General features: G+C 38.8%; 1 protein-coding gene across 7 annotated transcripts in view; it reads right to left on the reverse strand.

The window, feature by feature from the left end:
• Positions 1 to 948: 948 nt before the first annotated feature.
• The window catches only part of LOC131814615 (membrane cofactor protein-like), a 38,975-nt gene continuing 13,187 nt past the window's right edge, over positions 949 to 26,736 (reverse strand). For 2 of the 7 annotated variants that reach the window (XM_059145688.1, XM_059145686.1), the window contains 8 exons: positions 26,440 to 26,637; positions 20,416 to 20,598; positions 17,681 to 17,728; positions 12,804 to 12,854; positions 12,265 to 12,300; positions 11,700 to 11,760; positions 11,113 to 11,156; positions 949 to 10,844 (listed from right to left, as the gene is read on the reverse strand). In XM_059145688.1, the coding sequence (XP_059001671.1) occupies positions 10,729 to 10,844; positions 11,113 to 11,156; positions 11,700 to 11,760; positions 12,265 to 12,300; positions 12,804 to 12,854; positions 17,681 to 17,728; positions 20,416 to 20,598; positions 26,440 to 26,637 (737 nt within the window). In that variant the 3' untranslated portion in view covers positions 949 to 10,728. Of the gene's footprint in view, positions 11,157 to 11,699; positions 11,761 to 12,264; positions 12,301 to 12,803; positions 12,855 to 17,680; positions 17,729 to 20,415; positions 20,599 to 26,439; positions 26,638 to 26,736 lie in introns of all 7 variants that reach the window. The other 5 variants (XM_059145687.1, XM_059145690.1, XM_059145692.1 and 2 more) reach the window with 5 other exon arrangements.

Here is a 26,736-nt window from a genome sequence, read left to right on the forward strand (position 1 = left end):
ATAAACCTTTAAAAAAATAAAAAACAGCATTTTGTATATATAAACTTTACCTCTGTCTTTATGAATTTATATATAGAAATGGGTTATGGAGCTTGAGAATCACGAATGCAGAGGTTCTATGTCTTAACTGCATATTAGAATCACTTGGGAGGCTTAAAAAATTCCCTATGCCCAGACCTCATCCCAGGCGAATTACGTAAGAAAACCCAGGGGGCTGGGACCCCAGCATCAGTAAAGCTTCTAAGGCCATTCCCTGTGCAACATGGTGCAGAGCACGGAGGCCTGATCTCAGGCATTTAACACTCTGAGTTTATTTAAATTTGCAAAAGGACCAGGAAGTTTTCTGCATACACAAAAGCAAACCCCCTTATTAGTTACACAAATCAAATTTTATACTTTCATTGCTGGGACTTGGGCTTTTCTGTACTTGACCACACCCATGCACTCCAGTGATGAGGAAGGCGCGTCTCCTTCCCAGAGGCAGGGATACAGAGGTGATGTGTAGTGAAGCTGGGCAATCACAAAGGCTGATTTGGGAGATCACAGAGGCTGAGAGCTGGGCGAATCAGGAAAAGCTTCAATGGGTGGGCAGTGGGAGCTGAGCCTTGGAAGATGCCCAGGACCTGGCGGGACCATGAGGGCTCCGGGCGGCTGTGAACCAAGAACTCAGCAGAGCACTTGGGGCACACGGTCTGCTTGGTGGACGCAGCTTATTTGAAGAAGTACATGGAGCAGCAGGAGGAGAAATTTTAGGAAGAAAAGCCGGGACTTAATCATAGGAAGCCTTCAGGGAGCACATGAAGCAACTTGGACTTGATGCTGTAGGTCACGTGCTGTGGCTGAACACCTCCGAGCAGGAGTGGGATGCTAAGGGAAGCTGGGCCCCAGGGGCAAGCACATGTCCTCTGAGATCAAGCACGCTGGAAATAACATATCATCACACGGGAAAAGTCTCCAATCTACACTTTATTTTTTGCAGCATTTGAAGATCCAGATTTCAAAACAATGAGCAATAAAGATCCGACACATGGGACGTCTCATTTCACTGCAAATACATTCTTACAGTTTCAGCAAACTTGTAAATTTACATACACGTTTTTATGTCATTACAGAAACTTTCTGTTTTCCCCTTATGTTAGGTGATTGACAAGTTGCCTGACAAAGAGCGTAATTTATTTTTACACATATATAACAATTTCCATATAAATCTACTAAAATGAAAATTAAATCTGAAGCAGAAACTACTGTACAAGTCTATTTATTTTTGAAAGCATAACAATCTTTGGTTGAAAAGATTCAGTTCGGCCCGTTACAAATAAAGGGCCCAGCCATCCCTTGCTTTGAGGCAGTGCTACCCCCCCCCCCAAGAGTAGGCGGCAATGGGCAGGGTACTGCTGGGGAGGGTCCGGCTTCCCCTCCGCACTGATTTCAGAATTCCCGTTTCTTTCTGCTCCGTCTGGCGGATCCCAGAGGGAAGGAACACGGACAGTGCACCACAGACATCCTTCATCTGCAGACAGGACTTAGCTGCTCCGCGCTGTTTTCCCAACCTTATCTTTCTCCAGGCAACGCTTCTTTGCCGAACGGGCCCTACTAACCATCCAAGTGCAAGATGAAACTCATACAAGTGTCATGTGAGTTCGAGTGGCCGTCCCTCCTCTGCCCCTCTGGGCTTCTCTTAAGGAGACCCTGCCTGGGGTGAGGACACAGGGGCCACAGTCTGTCCCAACCAAGCATCCGCTACTTCCTCAGCTGCTGGCTCTTTCTGTCCCTCTGCACGGCCAACGGCAGGCAGTCTCCTCCTCTGAAACGCGTGCCTTAGTCTTTACTCTGCTTTTAGCACAGAAGGTGAGATGCGCCTGAACACTCAGATTCTGAGAGAACCTGAGCTTCTCCGATGGCCACGTTCCTGCAAACCTCACCCCTTTTACACAGCCTTGTCTAAAGTAAGACCTCTCTGCATTCAAGTACCGGGAGAAGAGGGCCCCCTGCCGGAATTTAGAGTGGAATCCTCTTAGAGAAAACTGCAAGTGTTCCCTCTGGCACCGGCTGGCGTTCTTGCGAGCTCCCTGACATTGTACAGGAGTTTGCAACAGATCTGATGCCTCATGCATGTCTCAGACAGCTTGCTGATGCTTTAAAAAGTGAAGCACAGATCTGTACACTTCCTTAAATCACCAGGAAATTAAAAAAAAAATATAGAGAGAGCAGAGGACCACAGGGGAAGAAAGGAAAGATTGAATGGGAAGAAATCAGAGAGGGAGACAAACCATGAAAGACTCTCGACTCTGGGAACCAAACTGAGGGTTCCAGAGGGGAGAGGGTTTGGGGGGATGGTGTAACCGAGTGATGGGCATTAAGGAGGGCACATGAGGTGCTAAGCACTGGGTTTTACATACAACTAATGAACACTACATCAAAAACTAATCATGTACTATATGTTGGCTAATTGAATAAAAACCTTATTTAGAACATTTTCCACTAATATTCTTAGTTAAGGAAGTCAGACTTGTTCAAATTCCCAATATGCAGTGTTCCTGTTTTTAATGTTTATGGGCTGAAGTACCATACACATATTAGTAAAGGCATTTAACACTAAACAATATATAAAACACATAGAGTTCCTGGAAGAATGAATCTTAAGACTTGGCATTAATCTTTGAACAAAAAGGATTTCAAAATCACTTTCTTTACAAATGAAATGTATTTCATTTTGAACTATAGTTCTCTAAATATGGAGATTTATTTTAAAAATGATTTCCCCACCTAAATACTACCAGGGTTACCTTGTTGAGTTGTCCTAGAACTTCAAGTGTTATTTAAGGGAAAATAGGCCTGATGTCCATACTGAAGTTCATCCCCCGTTCTAAGCATCATCAAAAGATGGTGACTACATTCAGCCTTATGGCTTAGTGGCTACATTCACGAAAGCATGATAACTACAGAATAACTTTGAAGGAACTTGAGATTTTAACAGGATCAAAAGATAAACTGAAGCTTGTGGAAACAATTTAGTGCATCTGCTCTGCCTCAGTGGTTGATTTACTTTGCTAAGTGGTATATTCACCTTCAACCTCTTGTTTCCTACAAGGCAATTTACCCAGAAAACATCAGTGAAGTACAGAAATTAAATCCAGAGGCCCACTGAGAGAACAGACAATTAAAAACATGTATTTCTAGTAGCAAAATTTCAACTAGTCTCAGTATAGAAACTGTCATATCCTTGTCTCTCATTTCTGAGTCTCTCCAAAGCAAGAAATAGAGTAGTATGATACAAAGCACTTAGTAAAGATTTCGTCATTTAAATTAAAATGAGGGCTAACTGCGAAGACTGGAGAGAAACACATGTAGGACCTAAAAGCATAATCTTAAATCTGGCCCTGAGATGAAACTTTCGGTAACAATTCCACCAGCCTTCGAGCCCAATAATGCCCCATTTAGCCCTCACCGCCAAGGAAATCATGTGTTTCCTTTTGTTTGTGTGGTGGTGGAATCCTTTTCTTCACACAGAATTTTAACTAGAGTCCGAGAGAGAAAGATAAAAAGGACTCAGCTAAATTTTAAGGTGACACTTATTTGGTAGAACGATGAAGCAGTTTAAAGATGGTAACATCTAACCTTGGATTATTGATCACAGATGTCTTATATGACCTTCAGCCTCCATTATATGACCTTCAAATGTTTGCAGACACCCTGAAACTCACAACAGACTGAAATCTACCTTCCTGGTTGGCCTTAGCCTCAAAGGAATTCTGAGAGACCAAGGTGCACAGGACTGGGGAGGCGCGTCCTGCCACTTCCGGTTGGTATGGTGGGTCTTCCCCTGTGCTCGTCTGACCCCAGACAGCACTCTGCTTTTGCCGAGAAACTGCCTTTCCTATTGGCCTCTGTAGAGTCTGCTCCCAGACTCCTGACTGTAAGGTGGGGTAGCACCTCACAATATAAGTGATGGGATAACGTCTCTCTCTCTTCCCGGCCGTGGAGACACACATTTTGGCACAGAGGACGCTTCCAGTTCCTTTCATCAGGACAGAGGGCAGTGAGGCTCAAAAGGTCTAAGGCAATGCAATTCAAAATTTTTCAAAATCTAAACTTTTTTGTTGGTCTCTTTCATATGCTAAAAATATCTGGTAAAGGAAAACAAATAAATGCATTTCCAGAGCTAATATTTATGAATTGAAGTCAAATACATTTATAAAATTAAATAAAATGTATTTTGGCTTCTGAAAAAGGACATTTTTCTTCCCTGCACTTGAACTCATTTTAAATTTCTGTGCAATCTGTTTACCCCCAAAACCGTTTAGCCTGATGCAAATCGTGTAAACTCTCTGTGAGGACAAAGGGTCCTAGCCTCTCACACATCAGATTCAGAGGGAACATGCAGAGCACATATGAGATCCATGGAACACTGTCTGAGAAGTCAGTTTTATGACAAGCAGACATCTTCAGATGCATCTTGACTTCCACATCGAGCAGTTTCTCCCTGAGGCACATCTGCTTCCCCCACAGGGAAGACCTCCGTAAAACTGATTACCTGAAACCCCATTTTCCTAGGATAGATCTAAAGTTTGCTTTCTCGACTAACTACAAAATCCTTTCTTATCTATTAACTGTTTAAAATTGTCTGAAGTTTGTTGAGAGCTCAAGAATTTGAGAGCCACATAGAAAAAGGTTCAAGTTGATGTGATCCTTCCGTTTTTTGCCCCTTGTCACCCCTCTTCCCACAGCCCGATCTGGCCACTCGATGGAGGACATCCCAGACCTCTATAACCTTCACCGAAGTACTGACAGCTTAAAAATTACAGTGACTGGTTCAGTCATTATTGTAAAAATCGGTTTGAGTTAAACCAAATAATAAATACCCTTAACAGAAAAAAAAAAAAAAAATGGGAAAACTGCTTCATCACCGGTAAAAAAATACATAAAGTATGTAAATGATTCTAATGGACTTCAGCAAACTCTGGCTTCTCCCGGGATGATGTCACCAGAGTACAGAAAATCATACATTTATGAAACAAAAATCACCACCCACATGTGAACACATTAATGCCAGGCAAATGCATCTGTTTTCCAGAGCCACACAGTCATGAGAAGCCAGACAGGACTCAAGCAGTAGCAAAGCACTTGGCAAGGGGTGCGGACTCCCGGATGAGAAAGTCTGGCGGCAAGTGAGTTCTAGAAGCAAACTGAAGGAAAAGGGCCCATTTCACATGCCCTGGGGATCCCATTCTATTCCTAGCTGAGACTAAGAATAGACGACCACAGCAGAACCTGTCTGTGTGGGGCCACATTCATGACCTGAAACATGAGGACTTCCACAATGTTTGTGCTTTGGGATGGAGGCTGCAGAAGGGTGACCTGTTCCCAAGTCATCACAAGTGCAAGTTTCCACCAAAGTCCATTTTATACCAAGTTCCAGCAGCCGTCTGGGACGGTCTGTGCCTCGTGCCCTGCTTCCGGAGTTACCCCTAGAAACAGAGCAGTGCCTGCTTACACTTTATAGTCTCGTAAGCAAGTTTCTCAGGCAACAATGCTCAATTTCAGGGAGAAAGGTGATGGGCATTAGGGACTACAAAGAATATAATTCAAATCTTTACTTTTTTAAACAACAGCAACGTAAATATAAATAGTAGCCCACACTCTTTCAAAGAATCTCTCTCTCATAGGAATCTTTAAAAAGTCCAATTATCTTAAATAGGAGAAAAACTTTGCTGAGCTTGACGGTATTTTCTTCAGGTTTCAGGAACGTGAGCGTCTCCATCAAGTCACCCCCTCTGGTGACTCAGAGTGCAACCCAGGCCAGCGGCAGCATCGCTGGGTGCTCATGATAGACAGGATATCTGTCTCGGCACCAGACCTATGACTCAAAGTCTGCATTTTAGCAAGACCCCAGGTGATTAATGTGCACGTGAACGTTAGAGAAGCATTGTTCTAGATTGTAAAGGAGAAAGGTGTAATATCAACCCACATGAGAGAGACTTGAGTTTTGAAACAACATAGAACCTAGAGAGTTTGGTAAAATAGTTCAATGTCCTGACATGAAATAATTTGGAGAATCTAAAATTGATAAAGCTGTTCTAGAATACTGATTTTCTAATGGAGTATGTTCCTGTCATGAAAAGGGTAACGTATCCTAAAATATTCTTCATAAATTAGCTCATTAGGCATTTATGAATTTTTCTTCCCACACTCTTTTTTAAAAAACTCTTTTCCCTCCAAATTATGCTACCATATATAGGATTAATCACATTGCACCAGTTAAAGATATATTTTCTGAAAATATTTAAAAATTTTATTATTGCAATATTCTGTTTACAAAGAAAATTTGGATGGTAAGCAGTCAAGTATGGCCTTTTTAAAAAATTGAAAGATAATTTACATAGATCATTGTTTTAGCTTTAGATGAACACATAATAATTTGAGAAATATACATATTGCAAAATAATCACAATAAGTTTAGTTATCATTCACAACACAGTTACAAATATATCATGGATGTGTGACAGACACTTTAAAGATATACTCCCTTAGCATCTTTCAAATATGTCATATGGTATTATTAACTATAGTCACCATTCTGTCAATTATGTCCTCAGCGATGTAGTACGTCCTACAAACTGCAAACCTTTTGACCACCTTCACTCAGCTCAACTAACACCCCTTCTCCCCATCCTCCTCGACTCCGCTCCATCTCTGGCACCCACCAAACTTTTCTCTGTATCTGAGTTCATTTTTTTAAGCTTCCACATATAAGTGATATCATAAAGTATTTGTCCTTCTCTGCTTTATTTAACCTGGCATAATGCTCGAAGGTCCATCTGTGTTGTCACGAATGGCAGGATTTCCTTTTTTATGGCTGAATAACATATCATCAGATGATGGAATCTATATAATGGGCTATACAATTATGTATAATATTCATTATACACTTAAATGTACCACATTCTATAATATATGTATGTATATAGTATATACACAGACAATATATTTTCATTTTATGGTATATATATATGTACAATATTTTCTTTATCCATTTATTCACTGACGAATATTTAGGTTGTTTTCACGTCTTATTGTAAATAATGCTGCAATGAACACTGGTGTGCAAGTGTATTTTCAAAACAGTGATATCATCTCCTTTAGATAAATACCCACAAATGGAATTGATGGGTAAGTTATTTCTATTTTTACTTTTTTCAGGAACCTCCATACTATTTTCCATATGGTACACTAATTTACATTCCCACCAATAGTGTACAAGGGCTCACCTTTCTACTGTCATATCTTTTTGAAGTAGCCATTCTAACAGTTGTGAGATAATCTCTCTTGGTGGTTTTGATTTGCATTTCCCTGATGTTTAGTGATTTTGAACACCTTTTCATACATCTGTTGGCAATTTCTATGTCTTCTTTAGAAGAATGTATATTCACATTGTCCATTTTTTTTTTTTAAAGTGAGGTGTAATTTACATATAACACATCAGTTTCGGGTATACAATATACTTAAATAAGATTTGTACATTTGCAAAATTATCGCCACGAATAAATCTAGTTAGCATTCATCACCATACAGATATAATTCTTTTCTTACTATGAAAACTTTTAAGGTCTACTCTTAGCAACCTTCAAATATGCAATACAGTATTATTAACCATATTACCATGCTGTGCTTTACATTCTGTGACTTATTTGTAACTGGAAGTTTGTACCTTTTTGACCTCCTTCACCCATCTCACTCACCCCTGCCACCCTCCTCGGCACCCAGTAATCTGCTCCCTGCATCTAAGAGTTGAGTTTTTGTCTTTTCAAGAGACCACATATAAGTGAGATCATATGCTATTTGTGTTCTCTGTCTTACTGCATTTAGCCAAATGCCCTCGACGTCCATCCATGTTGTCACAAACAACAAGATTTCCTCCTTTTTTTATGGCTGAATAATATCCCATTGTATATGTACCACTGGTTCATTATCCACTTATCTATTGATGAACATGTAAATCACTAATTCCATTTCACTATGATCTTTTCCCCAGGCTTTATCTTGTTCTTTCATTTGGAACATGTTCCTTTGTTTCTTATGTTTCTTGACCTTGTTGGTTTCTAGGTGTTCAAGGAAACAGCTCTCCCAGTCCTAAAGCAGCACCCTGGTGTAGGGATATAACTTACTGTTCAACCAAGCCCTAGTTCTTGGTTGTCTCTCAAACCTTTGCGATTGTCCAAGCTGCTGACTTTGTTCTCAGTGGCTCTCAGGAGTTGAGGGTATTGTCAAGACTTGTCAGTGTCCAAGAGAGGAAGACCCCAGTCAGCACCTAGGCTGATTGGAAGCCAGTCCCTCGGGTGGCAGCTTAGAAAGCATGCAAATAAACCTCCTTCAGGGGAATGCTGGGCACTGGACACTTTGGGGTGCTCCCTCTGTATGGGGCCCTATGGCGATAGTTAAGAGCCATTGCTTTATTTGTTACTGTCCTGTTGACCACCAGGGCCGGTTATCAAGGGATATGTCCTATGGGTAACAGCCACAAAAGCTGCGGCGTCAGCCATATACACAAGCTCCTTTCCCAGAGACATGTACAACCTGGGGCTGGGCAGAAGGAGAGTTTGAAGATGCCTGTCAGTCTGCCAGTCTCTGGAGAGGACTGTCTTGGGCTCACAAACATGTGTCTCATTAGAAGCCTGTTCCTTAGGCCACAGCTATGCAGATAAGCTAAAAGGCCTGTCACAGAAAGACTGGGATGACTTCAGTCGCCACCTCTGTGCTGTGTCCTGGACTGGGCAGCCGGTTAACAACGGTCAGTTTGTTACAGTCCTGTGTGACCTGCAGATATAAGCCCCACGGGCCACTTGATAGCTGCATGAGCTTCTTTCCTGGAGCTGCTGGCAATATGGAGTCCAGCAGAGGGACAGAGGAAGACAGCGAGGTGTCTGGAGAGGACCGCAGTCAGCCATTTTTTAAAGAGAAGCCTGTCCCTCAGGCCTCAGAGATGTGGCTACGCTAATAGGCCTCCTTCCAGAAAGACTGGTGGCACATTTCAGTTGGCTGCCTCTGTGCTGTGTCCTGGGGTGTGGCCTGTTAACAGGTCCTTCTCTGTTATGGCCTGCGGGACCTGCAATGTCAGCCTCCCTGGTCACGAGTGCCAGGCAATCAAGCGGTGTTCCCTGGGTGGCAGCTATAAACGCCAAAGCCCCGGATGTGTGCACAAGCTCCCTTCTGAAAGATACCAGCAGCTGAGAGCAGGCAGAATGACAGCAGGAAGATGGGGCCCTCCAGCCTCCACGGGCTTTTAAGAGTATTTCAGCTGGGTTAGGTGAGGGTGACATTAGATACCTGCCCTTCAGCCTAAAGCTTTTAAGAGAAGCAAACAGATCTCTTCCACAGAAAGACCAGGCATTTCAGTCAGCTGCCTCTCCACTGGACCCTGGGGGGTTATCCACATGGGCACTTCAGGAACTGTTTCTTGATTCGCTATAACCTTATAGACATAAGCCCCATTGGCTTTCAAAGCTAGATGTGTTTGCAGACCCATCTGTCAGGTGTAGGTCTTAAAAGATGGGGTGCCAGATGTGGGGTTCAAACATTTTTCTTCCCACGAAGCTCAGAATTGAGTTTCCGCCTGACTGTTACGACGTTTGGGGAGGATTTTATGGTGAGATACTATCTCAGTCTCTCCTACCCATTTTGATGTACAATTTTGTGTTTTTTAAAAGTAGGCTCCATGCCTCATGTGGGGCCTGAATTCACAAACCCAAGATCAAGAGTCAGAGGCCCCACCGATTGAGCCAGTCAGGTGCCCCTTGATGTGGGTTTTTTATCCACCAAATGTGTAGGAGTTCATCAAGTTAGTTTTCAGATTTCTTCCAGAGGGAATTGTTCTGTACGTAGCTATAGATTCTATGTGTTTGAGAAAAGGTGAGTTCAGGATCCTCTTATGATGCCATCTTAAACCAGAGGCTCAGGTTACAAGACCCATTAACTGGCAACTACAGAGAGTTTAAGTAATACTTGCTAAGGACCCAGTAAGTATTTTGACACAGAGAATTTAAGCAAAAAAGGAAAGTAAGAAGCAGAAGGCTATTTTGTTTTGCTTTCTCGAGAAGTTATTTCTAGACAAAACCTTTGGACTTGTAAAATTATTCCACCATTTCCTTCTCATGCTATGGTGTATATGTACTAAAAAATATACTACTGATTGAGAAATCCAATATGCATATCATGTGTTCTAAAAATATAAGATTGAAGATTCAAACAAATGCACTATGGTTTAAAAATAATAACCAATAATATAAAAAAGTTTGAGTCCTTTATGTGTAAAGAATATACTTTTTTTTAAAGATTTTATTTATTTATTTGACAGACGGACAGAGATCACAAGCAGGCAGAGAGGCAGGCAGAGAGAGGAAGGGAAGCAGGCTCCCTGCTGAGCAGAGAGCCCAATGTGGGGCTCCATCCCAGGACCCTGGGATCACGACTGAGCCGAAGGCAGAGGATTTAGCCCACTGAGCCATCCAGGTGCCCCTAAAGAATCTGTTTTGTTTTTTTTTTATATAGCCTAAACCAGACGATTAATAAAAAAGGCAAATTATATCATAAAACCATGAATACCAAGAGCCTTAAAATTATTAGTGGTTTTTTTTTTTTTTTTTAGATTTTATTTACTTAATTTGTCAGAGAGAGAGAGGGAGAGAACACAAGCAGGGTCATCAGCAGGCAGAGGGAGAAGGAGAAGCGGACTCACTGCTGAGCAGAGAGTCTGAGATCATGACCTGAGCTGAAGGCAAACAATGACTGAGGCACCCAGGCATCCCTAGAATGATTAGGTTTCATGTTAGAGGTATTTCCCAAGCTACCTGGAAAGGAAATTACTAAAAATCACTAAAAAATCAGACATTTCAAAGCACCTAATCTTGGTCTATGCTCCAGGATTTGTTCTAAGTCTCTTACTAAATTGAAAGACATTTCATTAAAATTTTAAGTTTGATATTTAAAAGCCCTATTCTCGATAGGAGATATGTACTTATACACTTTTTTTTCCTATTATAAGCCTCCCCCCTTTTTTTTTCAGTTTTATAAATTAAAAACAAAGATAAAGTTAATGAGGTGCTTTGTAAATCTTACCCCTCAGTAATGTTAAGTTTAATCCCATCAGTTTTACTGAAACCCTGTAAATTAAGAGAACATAAGAGGGAAATCAAATAGTGCTGTTTTCCCTTCCCTAGTTCAACAAGTATAAATAAAAGCTCTACATAAAAACAAATCAAATTGGGTATTTGAATGAGAACCTACATAGCTTCTTACAATTACCTAAGTTACCCAGACATATGGAAACTTTCATCATAAAAATTTCAAGGACTACAACTGTCCAAGCCTCCACCGTGGGTGGTTCTAAATTTAATCTTGACCACTAGTCCAATGTAGGACACAGGGTAAACCTAGGTCCATGATTTGCTACACAACTTAAATCTCAAATCCCACCGAAATGTTTCTTGTTAGGGAACAGCTGCGGCTACTCTGCAAGGAACCCTCTGACTGCAGGAACCTTAACAGCAGCCCGAGGCGGTTTCAGTAAACACAAGCAAATGGGATGGGCCGCTCATGCAGGCACAGATTCTGGAAAGGCGGTATGCGGGACAAACAGAAGAGCTGCACGAGAGGATGTCAAGAGTGAGCAGGACCATGAGTTAAAAGAACATGCTTTTATTTACCCTTTCTTTCCCCTTTGAAAACATCTATACAGGCAGGTGCAAAGTACGGCAAGGCCAACAACTGCAAGAGACCAGGAGACAAAGGACATAAAACTTGGAAAGCTGGGTGTCAAGATTTAAGATTTAGCAGCAGAAATAAGTAAGTGCTGGTTGCATTGCAGTCGTTAGAAAATGTTATTTTACTTAAGCACCTATCTATTCATGTTCCCTCCGGACTCTCTTACTATCTAAGGCCCATTCCCTGGAGTCACTGGACTAATCCACAGGAAGCCAGAGAATAATCCTTGCTTCGTTTAGAAAATTACCCGAAGCATCTCTGGGACACAAACTCGTGCCCAATCATCCTGAAAACACATGTAACGTTCAGGGTTTGTGACTAAGTGGACGTGTACAGTATAAAAGACTACACATTCGCCAGCAAAACGCAGTGTGTCATACCAAGGTCAGGCTGTTCTAGACTGGGGGACTTCATTTCAAGCTATAGAAACTGAAAAGTTATTTAAAAAATAATGCACTTCTTTGCAGTTGTATTTTGATTAAGTGGCATCTTGTTCGGGCTACTTACGAAGAGTAAGAACAATCACAGTGATGATGCCTGCATCTGAGAAAAAAAGAAAACTGTTTGAAGACTGAGCACACAAGGGTCCCAGATGGTAGATGCATTTAATTTGGATCAGATCATCTAATGCCATGTCAGAGAAGTCGCTCCCCAGTCTAGTTTCAGGGTGAGCGCTAGCGTGTCCAGCTCATTCTGATCAGAGAATCCTTCTAATCAGATTCCAGGGTTAGAATCCCTCTTGCAAAACTCTTCACTGGAACTTGACTTTTCATGGCTTTGTGCTGTTGGAGCTGTACCAGGTTACTTCGTAAAGCTCACCAGGACTATCAGAATTCCCTAGATTAGAGGAAATGACCTACGGGTCTCCATATACAGTACCACTTAGGTTTAGCATGTTAAGTGGACTACTAAAATTTAAACTCCAAATGTCCAATTTTGTGAAACTTGGTTCCTTCCTTAACTACCAATGATTGAAACACAATAGATATGTCCACATAGAACTCCAAGGCCTCATAATGCAGAGTAATTAGTAGCCAAAATAATACCTAATTCCTCAAAGTCTTCAAGTGTTAGTCGGTCACTGGGCTCCGGATAGCCTAGGGGAAAAAATAGAAATAAGTTAAAAAAGAAAGATAGCCAAAAGCTTAAAGGTCCATAAATTCACTGGTTTTATTTTTTGCTTTTGTATGAAACCACTTTTCATTTCATTTTCCTTAATGGTTATAAATAAAAGTGCTCTCATCAATTATAAATTTATATTTGATGTCTTCAACAATATTCTTCCTGTCCACTGATATTTCCTGTGACAATAGTCTGTGGTATAGGAAGCAAACTTATCATTGCCACATCCTCAAAATTATCCTGAATTCAACATGATTCTACTTAAAATTAAAAAAATAGAGGAGGACTTTGAAACAATTTAGAAGCTGATCTGGAATAGAAAGTCTCTTCAACATAACAAAAGCCACTTATCAAAAACCCATGGCTGACATCAAATTTAATGGTGAGGGACTAAAGTTTTTCCCTTAAGACCTGGAACAGGGGGTGCCTGTTCTGGGTGGCTCAGTTGGTTAAGCAACTGCTTTCATCTCAGGTCGTGATCCTGGAGTCCCAGGATCAAGTCCTGGGATCGAGTCCCGTGTCTGGCTTCCTGCTCAGCAGGGAGTCTGCTTCTCCCTTTGACCCTCTCCCCTCTCCTGCTTTCTCTCACTCACTCTCTCTCTCTCTCAAATAAATAAATAAATAAATAATCTTAAAAGAAAAAAAGATCTGGAACTGGACAGGGTGTCTGTGTTTGCCACTTCTATTCCATATTTCTGATATAGAAATTCATATCAGAACTAGTTGAAAAAGAAATAAAAAACATCTAAATTAGGAAGAAATAAAATGATCTCTATTCATAGGTGACATGATCTTTTACATAGAAAACTCTAAAGATTAAACACACATACACACAGTCCTGGTGGAATGAATAAATGAATTCATTAAAGTTGCTGGATACAAAATCAACAGGCAAAAATCAATTGCATTTCTACACACTAACAATAAGCAACCTAAAAAGGAAATTAAGAAAACAATTCCATTTATAACTGAATCAAAAAGAGTAAAAGACTTTGGAATAAACATGACAAAGGAGGTAAAGGACTTGTTACACTGAAAAGTATAAGCTAAAGCAGAAAGGAATTTAAAAAGACATAAATAACGGGAAAGCAAACCCTGTGTTTGTGGATTGGGGGACCTACTAAAGTTAAGATGTAAACATGATAAGAAATAATCTACAAATGAAATGCAACCCCTATCAAAATTCTAATGATGGTCTTTGTAGGAAAAGAAAAATCCATCCGAAAATTCATATATAATCTCAAGGAACTAGGAACAGTCAAGGCAAACATGAAAAGAGAAAGATGAAAGGACTCATATTTCCTGATTTCAAAACTTACTATAAAGCTACAATAACCAAAACAGAATGGTGCTGGCATTCTAAAGACATTCTAAAGACAGACCTACAGACAAATGGAACAGAAGCCACAAAATAAATCTTTGGATATGCTGTTAAGTAATTCTCCACAAAGGTGCTGACAAACTTCAGTAGGGAAAGAACAATCTTTTCCACAAATGGTTTTGAAAACTGGATAACGACATACACAAAAGGATGACTTTTAACACTTGCCATTCACCAAATACAAAAGTTAACTCAAAATGGATCAAAGACCCTAAAAATTTAAAACTATAAAACCCTCAGAAGAAACTAAGACTACAAGCTTCATGATGTTGCACCTGGCAATGATTTATTGAATTTGACACCAAATGCACAGGCAACAAAAGAAAAAAACAGATAACTTAGACTATAACAAACATAAAAAAATCTGTACATCAAAGGACACTAGCAATAGACTGAAAAAGCAACCAACAGAATGGGAGAAAATATCTGAAACTCATATAATAAGGGATTAATATCCAAAATATAAAAGGAACTCCTAAAATTCAAAAACAAAACAAAACAAAACACAATCCATCAAAAATGGACAAAGGACTTGAATAGACTTTTCTCCAAAAAAGATACAGAATGCCAATATGCACAGGAAAAGATGTGCAACACATTACTAATTGTTAGGGAAATGCAGATAAAAACCATGATGAGATTCTACCTCATATATTACCTAACACACAGTATGATCATTATTTTCAAGAAGCAGAAAATAGTTGGTGGGAATGCAAGCTGGTGTAGCCACTGTGGGAAACAGTATGGAGGCTCCTCAGAAAGTTGAAAATAGAGCTACCCTACCACCCAGCAGTCGCACTACTGGGTATGTACCGTAAAGATACGAATGTAGTGATCTGAAGAGGCTCGTGCACCTGAATGTTAATAGAAGCAATGTCCACAATAGCCAATCTATGGAAAGACCCTAGATGCCCATCAACAGATGAATGGATAAAAAAGACGTGGTATAAATATAGACAATGGAACACTATGCAGCCATCAAAATAAATGAAATCTTACCATTTGCAATGATATGGATGGAACTAGAGGGTATTATCCTGAGCGAAATAAGTCTACCAGAGAAAGACAATTGTCATATGATCTCCCTGATATGAGGAAATTTGAGAGGCAACATGGGGGGTTTGGAGGGTAGGGAAGGAAAAAATGAAACAAGATGGGATTGGGAGGGAGACAAACCATAAGAGACTCTTAGTCTCACAAAACAAATTGAGGGTTGTCAGGGGGAGGGGGTTAAGGAGAGGGTGGTTGGGTTATGGACATTGGGGAGGGAATGTGCTATGGTGAGTGCTGTGAAGTGTGTAAGGCTGATGATTCATAGACCTGTACCCTGGGGCTAATAATACATTATATGCTAATAAAAATAAATAAATAAATGAATGAAATGTAAAAATAAAGCAGAAAATAATACATGTTGGCAGAGGTGAAGAAACTGGAACTTTTGTGCTTTGCTGGTGGGAATGTAAAATGTGTATTCACTGTGGAAGACAGTACTATTGTTCCTCAAAAAAATAAAACACAGAATCATCATATAACCAGTGATTCTATTCCTAGGTATACAGCATCCCAAAACTGCTAATAGGGACTCAAAATTAAAAATTTTCTATTTTCAAGTCTATCATTGAAAAACAGGATTCAAACATTTGGAAGCCAATATGCAGAGAAACATTACTCAGAGTAGCCAAAATGTGGAAAGAACCCAGATGTCTATCAACAGATGAATGAATAAACAAAATATACAAAACAATCTATATTATTCTGCCATAAAAAGGAATAAAGTTCTGATCTATGCTACAAGGTGGATGAACCTTGAAAACATTATGCTAAATAAAATGATTCAGAAATAATTCCATTTCAAGAAGTACCTAGACTAATCAAATTCATAAAGACAGAAAACGGAATTTTTACCAGGGCTGGGTGATGGAGGGAACTGAGAGTTATTGTTTAAAGACTATAATGTTTTAATTTGAGGTGATGAAAAGGTTTTGTAGACAGGTAGTAGTGATGGTTACAAACAATGTGGATACAATAATGCCTTGAAATGTATACTAAAACAGTCCAAACATTTCTGAAAAGGAAGTATTCTGCCAGAGAGTAAAGCAGATCATAGAATGGAAAAAAGTGATTTAATGCTGTTACGAGAATGGTCAGAGTTCAAGGAAACAGAAAGCTGACTGGAACACCTATGAATTTAATGACAAAAAAATTGGCACTTGAAAACAGTTGGAGAAAGAACAACTTATTCAACAAATGATACTTTGCCACTGGGTGGGTATGGGTAGAGGAGAGAGGAACTGGATTTCACTCCAGACACCGTAATGAATTTCAGATGCACTAATGACTTAAAGGCAAAGACTGCAATCAGAACTCACGGTTGAAATGTTTAGGAAGTTGTAGCATGAGGAAGACATAAAGTTTTTATAAGAAAGACACAACATAAATAGCCACTAGAGAAAAGATCATTACATCCATTAATCCATCTACCTACTGATGTAAAATTTCTATATATGTAAAAGACCACTAACAGAACAGTTAAATAAATAAATACAGTATACATTTCAAAGTCATCCTGAAAAGAATAACAGTGAATCTAAATATAATCCCAATATAAAACATTAAGTAGAAAAATTGTAAGTTTCAGAAAAATATATACAATATGATATCAATTTTGTTGGAGATAAAAGAAAAAATACTCAACTGTATGTATAATTATACATCTAAGGAATGCTGATGCACCTAAACTAATGAGGAGACTCGAGTCTATTAACCGGGATTAATTCAGGTAATAGACTAGAGAGAAAGAAGTATAATTCTTTACATGTCTATTTTCATAGTGTTTGAAAATTTACAAAAACATATTCATATACCACTCATGCAACAAAAAGTTATAAAAAGCAATCTAGGGGCACCTGAGTGGGTCAGTCAGTTAATCGCCTGCCTTTTGCTGAGGTCATGATTGGCAGCGGGGGGTGGGGGTGTCTGATGGAGCTCTGGGTCAGGCTCTCTGCTAAGTTCCCTGCTTCTCCCTCTCCCTCTGCTCCTCCCCTCTCCTCATGCACTCTCTTTCCCTCTCCCTCATATAAATAGATAAAATCTTTAATAAGAGCAATCTATAATTAGTAGCATGCAATAAACAATCTTAAAAGAAACTGACCAGTGAAAAGGCCAAAAACCCCCTGAAAAAATGTTCACTTCATAAGAAAAAGGCTTTAACTTAAAATGAGCTCTCACAAATCAACAAGAGAAATATTTTAGAAACTTAATTTTTAAAAAATGAGCAAAAGTGGATAAATCAATGTTAGAACTAAAAAAGTTCAGCTTCATTGATAAATTCTACAAATGCAAATTAGAACAAGACATAACTTTGTACTCATCACCTTATCAAGTTGTTAACAACAAAAGCAAGAGAAAGAATTAGTGTACCTGGGTACTTTGAAACTGGAGGATTGGTTGCATAAGTAGGTTTGAAACCTGGAAAAATAAATTTGATTCAATTCACCAGCCTTATCATTATAAAATTATGGATTTAATATTACTTTCTTATTTTTTATTTAAAAATATCCATTACTTCTCAAAATGAAAAACACACCTGCTTTCCAAACTTTGGAATTCTACTTCTTGGAATTTAACTTAATAAATATTTGCACAAGTACATAAGCATGCATATATATAAGAATGTCCACCATAACCTTGTGTTTTATACGGAAATCCTAGAAGTTAACTGATAGTAAATTATAAAAATAATGTGCTCAGAGTAAACACACATATCTTTAAAAAAATACCATCCAGGTAGTATCATACTACATAAGAAGTTGTATCTTTTTATCTGCCTAGTATTTCTTGGGCCTTTTAAAAAATATTTGCACATTTAGATCTGCCTTAACACCATTATATGTTGCTGATGCTTTTGATATAGTCTTTTTCTAACCAATGATAAAAAATGATTAACAATCCCACAGGGAGTTTTGATTTTATTTTTTTAAAAGATCCTTATAGTTTCTCTTCACAAGCTTTTTCTCACAATTCTTTCAAAAACTAAACTTTAGGGGCACCTGAGTGGCTCAGTCAGTTAAGTGTCTGCCTTTGGCTCAGGTCATGATCTCAGGGTCCTGGGATCTTACCCACATCAGGCTCTTTGCTTTGAGGGGACCCTGCTTTTCCTTCTTTCTCTGACCCTTCCCCCACTTGTGATTTCTCTCTTTCTCTCAAATACATAAGTAAAATCTTCAAAAAAAAAAAAAACCTAAACTCTATTGGTGTTTTATAAACTCTTTCTGAAATGCTTATACTTCAACTCCTTCAAAAGAGCATATCAACAAACACTGCACCACAGTGTATATGTCCACAAGGCCCATGTGAGTAAACATGAATGGGTCAAGGAGTATAAATTTCATATGCAATCTTATCAGTCCACCAAAAAAGTATTTCCTTCCCTCCAAACCTCACAGCACTCAACTGAAGTACACAAGGAGGCTATCAGGTACTAGGTTTATAGGAATTATAAAAAGTAGTATTCTCATTACCACATTAATATGCATAATTCTCCCAAATCTTTAAAATAGTACAGCCATAGAAAATATACAAATTAAAAGCCAGTATTCATGATCTGTTTGAGTTCAACACCTCCATGAAATCGTAAAGTCCACAGAAATGAGGTAACTTGAATAAGCAGAGCCAAACTAGGACCCTGATGAGGTTAGCCCAGGCTAATGCTCTTCCCACTATTCTGTTGTCTCGTGTTTTCTGAGACAGAGAGAGGCCAGAGAGAGCAGCCCTCAAATCAGGAAGATATTTCCTTCCATTAGAGCAAAATCAGCTTCCAAGTCTTACGTAGAGTAGCTGACAAGTAGTCCCTGCAACAAATCCTCCATTTCATTTTAATGAACGATTTTTCCTGCCTTTTGGTTGCTTTGAAATTTAGGTTCAATTGCCAAATAAAAATGCCTAATGAAAACAAAAACAATAATTGTATGAAGTGGCAAGTACTGGGGATAAGGGAAGACATTCAGGCCTTTTTCTGGAGATAGCAGAAATTTCCCAGTTTAAATTGTGCTACATAGAAACAAAACCAAAACCAAAACACTAAACTGGTTGCAGTCCAGCAACTGAGACATAGTCCTGGATCAGGAAGACACTCTAAAGGAGCCAACAGATCACCTTTAAAAGGAATAAAACAGCAAAGTCAATGACATGTTAAAAAATAGAAGCCCTAGAGGTACCTGGGTGGCTCAGTGGGTTAAAGCCTCTGCCCTCAGCTCAGGTCATGATCCCAGACTCCTGGGATCGAGACCCACATCAAGCTCTCTGCTCAGCTGGGACCCTGCTTCCATCTCTCTCTCTCTCTCTCTCTCTGCCTGCTTCTCTGCCTAGTTGTCATCTGTCTGTCAAATAACTAACTAAATCTTAAAAATAAAATAGAAGCCATAGACCTTCCTCTTCACTAGTTTTAATCTGAGTGATGCTATAAGTCATATGAGCTACCCTTAGAAGCTTCCTATATGCCAGGCACTGTGCTAAGTGCTAAATGTATCCCATTTACACTCTATGTAACTTGCCCAAGTTTACATACATTTTTAAATCTGCAAACTATGCCAGATAGTTTTAGAATAACTATATATAACAACCAAAATGGCTATAAACATGTCCTTCATCCTTTCATTACTAACAATGATGAATGAGTGTAAATCAAACAACAGTAAAGGATTTTTTGTTAACATACGCAGGAAGGACTAATGTGAATGACTCAAAATTGGAGGTTTTACATTGGGAGAAACTGATACTGAAAAACCAAATAACGTAGAATCAACTACTTGGGCATTACCGCTTTCATTTATATGAATTATACCTTTCATTCTTGACTTATTCATGTAAAAATTCTCATGCTTCAATTGATTTTAAAAGTGGTCCCTATACATTCTTAAAAATACTACCCAAGAGAAACTTATATACCTGTGTGATGTACATGATGTGTTAAGACCTTCTGAAAACATACAAAATCACAACACAGAAATCATCTCGTGCCTCCATCATGGGAATAAACACAAGATAGAGTTAAATACTAAAATTTCTTCTTTTCAATGATTCAATATCATTGATATTGAATGATGCCAAAGAAATAATAAAAGCTAACACAAAAAGATGGAAAAAGACATTTGTACCTCTGATACATTTTGGCGTCTCAGGCTCCCAAGTACTACTCCCACCACAGAACACTGGGTTGCTGCCATTCAGATAGAAGCCTGGGAAGCATTCAAATAGAACTGTATCTTGGTAGGAATATTTGTTTTTGATTCCTGATACCATTCTTCCATGTTCAACTACTGGATATTCACATTTGACCACTGAAAAATGGAGAAATTAATGGAAAGCTGCTTGAACACAGCAGCAGAAAAAAATAGCACAAGGTAATAATTTCCAGCAGGGAGAAACATACAAGGTATGAAAGCCCAGGTGTTAATTAAAAGAAAAAATAAACCACCAAACAAACCTGTATGCATATATATATATTTTAGCTCTTGCGAAACAGATTTAGAGAAATCCAGTAACTTTTTTCCACCCCCAAAAGACTAGCATTACAGTTTATTGGCTTTCCTACACTTTTTTCCCATTACTGACAAGGTTTGAGAAAGGCCTGCCCACCACATACAAATCTGGGGTAAGTTCAAGAGCAACTTTTAATGTTCTTTGCCGTACGGGTTTTTTTCAAGGTCATATTGACACTGATCTCAGTAGCCTGGTTTTCTAGAAAGGTGGGAAACACCTTCTGAGAAGGCAATACTTGAGCTCAAAGTTAAAAGTTGAAAACCAGGCAGCCATGCAAAGAGAGGCAAAAAGGAAGTTCTCAGGTAGCAATAACATACACAAATGGAATGTTCAAGAAATGGAAAGGCCAGTGGAGTTAGGGCAGCGTTTTCCAAACATCTTGGCCGGCAATCCAGAGATCAAACAACACATTTCTTGGTGTAAACCAGTATATGAGCACACAGGCCTGAAATACAAGTTAGTCTCATACCAGAGGACTCTGCTAGTTTCCATTCTACTCTCCCTCTTAAGAAGTACACACGGGTCATGACCTCACAGATTGATTTCAGAATCGACTCATGGGCTTGGGAGAATTTGGAAACAAAACCACAGGGCTGAGCAGTGAGTATGACAGAACATGTTATGATATTAAATCCGAGCAGTAGATAAGGGCCGGAGAGTCCTCAACCAGAGGACTGCTCTTCCTCTGTTCCCAGGGATTCTGACTTTCCAGCAGCTGTCCTTTCCCTTTAGCCTGAGGAAAATCCAGTAGCAATTCCTATAGCGCAGGTTGGCTCGTGATTCTCCTGGCTTGGGTTTAGCTCCAAAGGTGTCATTTCCTCACCTTCTGATTTGAAAGATTTCCCCTTGACAGAGAATTCTAGATGAAGTGCTGTGGGGTTTTTCCAGCAGCCTAGCAGTTACTGTCTTCCAGTCTCCAGCATTCCTCAGGACAAGTCAGCTGTCACTCTTACTCCAGGCGATGGTGGGGGGTGGGGAGGACAGTGTGACATGTGTTTCTTCTCCCCTCTCCCTGACTGCTTTTCCCTGTACACCTTTTGTTTTCAGTCACTTGACCCTGAGGGGTTCTTGGTAAATGAAAACAATGTATTTGTCCTGCTGGGGTCACTGACTTTCTTGGTTCTGTGAGGTTATTGTTTGGGGACAAATGTGATTAATATTTGGCCCATGTTTATTCAAATTGGTGTCTACCCTGTTCTTTCACCTCTTTTTGAAGCTCCAACAGCCTGTATGTTTGACTTCTTGCTACTCTTCCACAGGTCTGTAAGTCTCTCTCTCTTTCTAGTATTTCTTTTCAAATCATATTCTCCTGACTTCAGGTTCACCGATTTTTGCGCTGTTGTGCTAGATGGTTGTTAGTGGCAATAATGGCTTTCTTTATGTCAGCTAGACACAATTTCCATACAGTAAAACTCATTCTTTTAAGAATACAGCTGTATTAGGGCTGACAAATGCAAATAATCATGTAATTACCACAATAAAAACACAGACAAGTTCCATTACCCCCCAACACATCCTCATGCCCCTCTGTAATTGACCCTATACACCCCCCCCCCACACACAATCACCTTTACCATCAGCCAAACACTGATCTGTTTTCCATCTCTGTACAGTTGCTTTTCCAGAATGTCGTAATGGGATCACAGCCTCTGACTCTGGCTTATTTCACTCAGCATAATACATCTGAGAGTCATTCGTGCTGCTGCATGGATTGGAGCTCACTCCTTTTTATTGCTGAGTTGCATTCCGCCATCTGGATCTACCACAGCTGCTAATCCATTTCACCAGTTGAAGGACAAGTGGGTTGTTCCCTATCTGGGGTGATTATAACTAAGGCAGCTGAACATTCTTATAAAGGTTCCTATATACACGTTTTCATTTTACTTGGATTGATGAACTATATGGTACATTTAACTGTACAATAAATGAAAAAATGGGTTCCAAGTGGTCATACCACTTTGTATTCCTACGAGCAATGTACGAAAGTTCCAATTGCTCTATACCATTGCTGGTATTTGTTATTAGTCATCTGTTTTTTTTTTTTTGTTTGTTTGTTTTAAAGATTTTATTTATTTATTTGACAGAGAGAGATTACAAGTAGGCAGAGAGGCAGGCAGAGAGAGAGAGGAGGAAGCAGGCTCCCTGCTGAGCAGAGAGCCCGATGCAGGACTCGATCCCAGGACCCTGAGATCATGACCTGAGCCAAGGCAGCAGCTTAAACCACTGAGCCACCCAGGCGCCCTAGTCATCTGTTTTTAATTTCAGTCATTCTAATAGGTGTTTAGTGGTATCTATTTGTGTTTTTAAATTACATTTCTATAACTTCTAATTATATTGAGAAACTTTTCATGTATTTTTTTGCCACCCATATATCATGTTTACTGAAATGGGTCTATTCAAATATTTTTTAAATTTTTTTAAAATTGCTTTGTTTTCTATCTATTGAGCTGTGAGAATTCTTTATGTATCATAGTTAGAAGTCCATTATTAGGTATGTGCTTTGCAAATATTTTCTCCTAGTCTATGTTCATTTTTTCCCATTCTTTTAACACTTCTTTTGTAGATCAGAAGTTTTGAGTTTGGAACATCCAATTTTTTTTTTTTTCTTTAGAAGATCACACTTTATAGATGGTATTTAAAAAATCTTTGACTAGGTCACAAATATTGTTTGTTTTTTTGCAAAAGTCTTACAGTTTTACGTTTTCCATGTAAATCTGTGGTCCAATTTTCCCCCTAAATTTTATTAATTTTTAAAAAGATTTTATTTATTAGGGAGCAAGTGAGCACAAGCAGGGGAGAGTGGCAGAGGGAAAGGGAGAAGCAGGCTCCCCGCTGAGCAGTGAAACCTATGTGGGACTCAGTCCCAGGACCCTGGGATCATGACCTGGGCTGATGGCAGACACTTAACCGACTAAGCCACCCAAGTGCCCCAATTTATTAATTTTTAAGAATTTTTAAAATTTGAGTATAGTTGACACATGTTAGTTTCAGGTGTATAACATAGTGATTTACTATCTCTACATGTTACGCTAGTCTCACAAGTGTAGCTACCACCTGTCACCATACAATATTATTGACTACATTTCCTATGCTACATTTTTATTTCCATGATTTATTCATTCTCTAGTAGGAAGTCTGTATCTCTCCACTCTCCTTCACTGATTTTTTTTCATCTCCCACCTTTCTTTCCTCTGGCAACCATCAGTTTGTTCTATTTATAGGTCTGCTTTCATTTTTGTTTTTTTTAGATTCCATGTATGAGTGGAATCATATGGTATTTTTCTGTCTCAGTCTAACTTATTCCACTTAGCATAGTACCCTCTAGGTCTATCTGTGTTTTTGCAAATGGCAAAAACCTCATCCTTTTTTATGGCTGTGTAATACTCGTGTGTGTGTGTGTGTGTGCATGTGTTTCATAGCTTCTTTAGACATTCATCTATTCACGGCCATTTAAGTTGCTTCTGTATCTTAACTATTATAAATAATGCTGCAATAAATAGGAGTACATATCTTTTCAAATTAATGTTTTTGTTTTCTTTAGGTAAATGCCCAGTAGTGGAATTATTGAACCTCTATGATCCATTTTGAATAAACTTTGGCTTGTGTTGCTAACTTTGGTCAAGGTTTTTTTTGTTTTTCTTATTGTTGTTTTGTTCTGTTTTTGTGTATGGATGTCTAATTTTGCTATATCATTTGTTAAAAACATTATTGTTTTTCCACTGAATTGTTTATATGCCTGTTGTTTATATACCTGGGCATAGCCCCAATGGGCAAAAAGAAGATGACTTATCAGGTTATGTATATCTCTGGGCGAGCCTTGGTTGGTATTTTGTGTCTTTCAAGGAATTTGTCAATTTCATATATAAGTTATCATATTTATAAGCATAAAAGTTGCTTTTATAATGTAAGTTATCATATTTATAAACACAAAAGCTGCTTTCATAATATTCCCCTATTATTCCCTATTATCCCTTAAATGTCTGTAGGATATTTAGTGTTGTCCTCTTTTTCATTCCTGATATTGGTATATTCCTTTTTTTTTCTTTCAGTCTGGCTATAACTTTATCTATTTTACTGATTTTTCTCCAAGAACCAGGAGTTGGTTTCATTAATTTACTTCTACAGATATTATCTCGTCTGTCTCCTTGATTTGAGTTTAGTCTGCTCTTCTTTTTAAGAATAGAGTATTGGGGCCCCCGGGTGGCTCAGTGGGTTAAGCCTCTGCCTGGGATCAAGCCCCGCATCGGGCTCTCTGCTCAGCAGGGAGCCTGCTTCCTCCTCTCTCTCTGCCTGCCTCTCTGCCTACTTGTGGTCTCTGTCTGCCAAGTGGATGAATAAAATCTTTAAAAAATAAATAGATAGGGACGCCTGGGTGGCTCAGTTGGTTGGACGACTGCCTTCGGCTCAGGTCATGATCCTAGAGTCCCGGGATCGAGTCCCGCATCGGACTCCCAGATCCATGGGGAGTCTGCTTCTCTCTCTGACCTTCTCCTCATTCATGCTCTCTCTCACTGTCTCTCTCTCAAGTAAATAAATAAAATCTTTAAAAAAATAATAATAAAAATAAAAAATAAATAGATACATATAAAGAAGAATAGATTGTTGAGACTTCTGTTTTTCTAACATAACTATTTCATTAAATAAATTTTCTTCTAAGCAATGTTTTTGATGTGTCAAAGTTGCTAATTTGATATGCCATGTTTTCATTTTTATTCAATTCAAAATACTCTCTAAATTCTCTCATGAATTCTTCTTTGACTCAGGGGTTGGTCAGAAGTGTCTTGCATAATTATCAAATATTTGAAGATTTTCTAGGTCATCTGTTTTATTTCTACATTCATTCCATTGTAATCAGTTAATATATTCTGAATAATTTCAATTATTTGAAATTTGTTAAAAATTATCATGCCCATTTTAGAGAATGTTCTATATGCACTTGAAAAGAGTAAATATTCGGGGGTGCCTGGGCTCAGGTCATGATCTTGGGGTCCTCAGATGGAGCCCCATATCAGGCTCCCTGCTCAGTGGGGAGCCTGCTTCTCCCTCTCCCCATCCCACCCATGATCTTTCTCTCTCTCTCTGTAATAAATAAATAAAATCTTAAAAAGAGGGAAAGGATAGTAAATATTTTGCTGCTATTCAGTGCTCCCTTTCTTCTAAGAGTCAAATCCCTTCTAGTGTCTCTCTGTTTTTGATCACTCTCCATTGTTAATATTGTTTTTTTTAATGTTTTGTTCAGAGCTATTCAATCTTGGTGGTTAGAGGGTTCATCTTTTACAATTTATTCTGTAGCCAGAACTCTCAAATACCTTGTAATATAAAAAAATACTTTCTTATTTTTAACCCAGTAGGTGTTGAATTTTTGGGTTCTTTCCAGAAAAAAATTCATAATTCATGCATATACATGGTAGATCACCATATATGAACTAGAATGCTGAGAACAGGTGGGATGAGAAGCAGGGAACTCTGCAACTAGAACTGATTTCACTTGAACCTGTATCAATCTACAAGGGAAGTCAATTTAACAGGAAGAGGAAGCACATACACACCAATTTTGTTTACTTACAGATAAAACTATTTACAAAATTCCAAGTTCAAGATTTACAAATGAAGAAGGAAATAAATGGAAATATCACTACCTTTACACTGAGGAGGGCTATTACTCCACTTGTTATGGTCAATACAAATAAGTTTGCTGTCTCCAACAAGTGAAAATTCATCTGGTCCATTTGAAGGATTACAAGTAAAAGTAATTAATTCATTATATTCAAATAGAGTTCTGTGACTATTGCTGTATTTTCCATTTTTTATTTTTTTAGGTGGATTACAGTAAATCTCTTAAAAAGGAAATAAAAAGAGGAAATAAAGGGCAAAAGGAAAAGTGTTAAGAAAGCAATATAAAGTCCTACGAACTACCTGCAGTACATTCATTAACC

This window comes from Mustela lutreola, chromosome 14 (assembly GCF_030435805.1).
Source record: "Mustela lutreola isolate mMusLut2 chromosome 14, mMusLut2.pri, whole genome shotgun sequence".
Lineage (NCBI taxonomy): Eukaryota > Metazoa > Chordata > Mammalia > Carnivora > Mustelidae > Mustela > Mustela lutreola.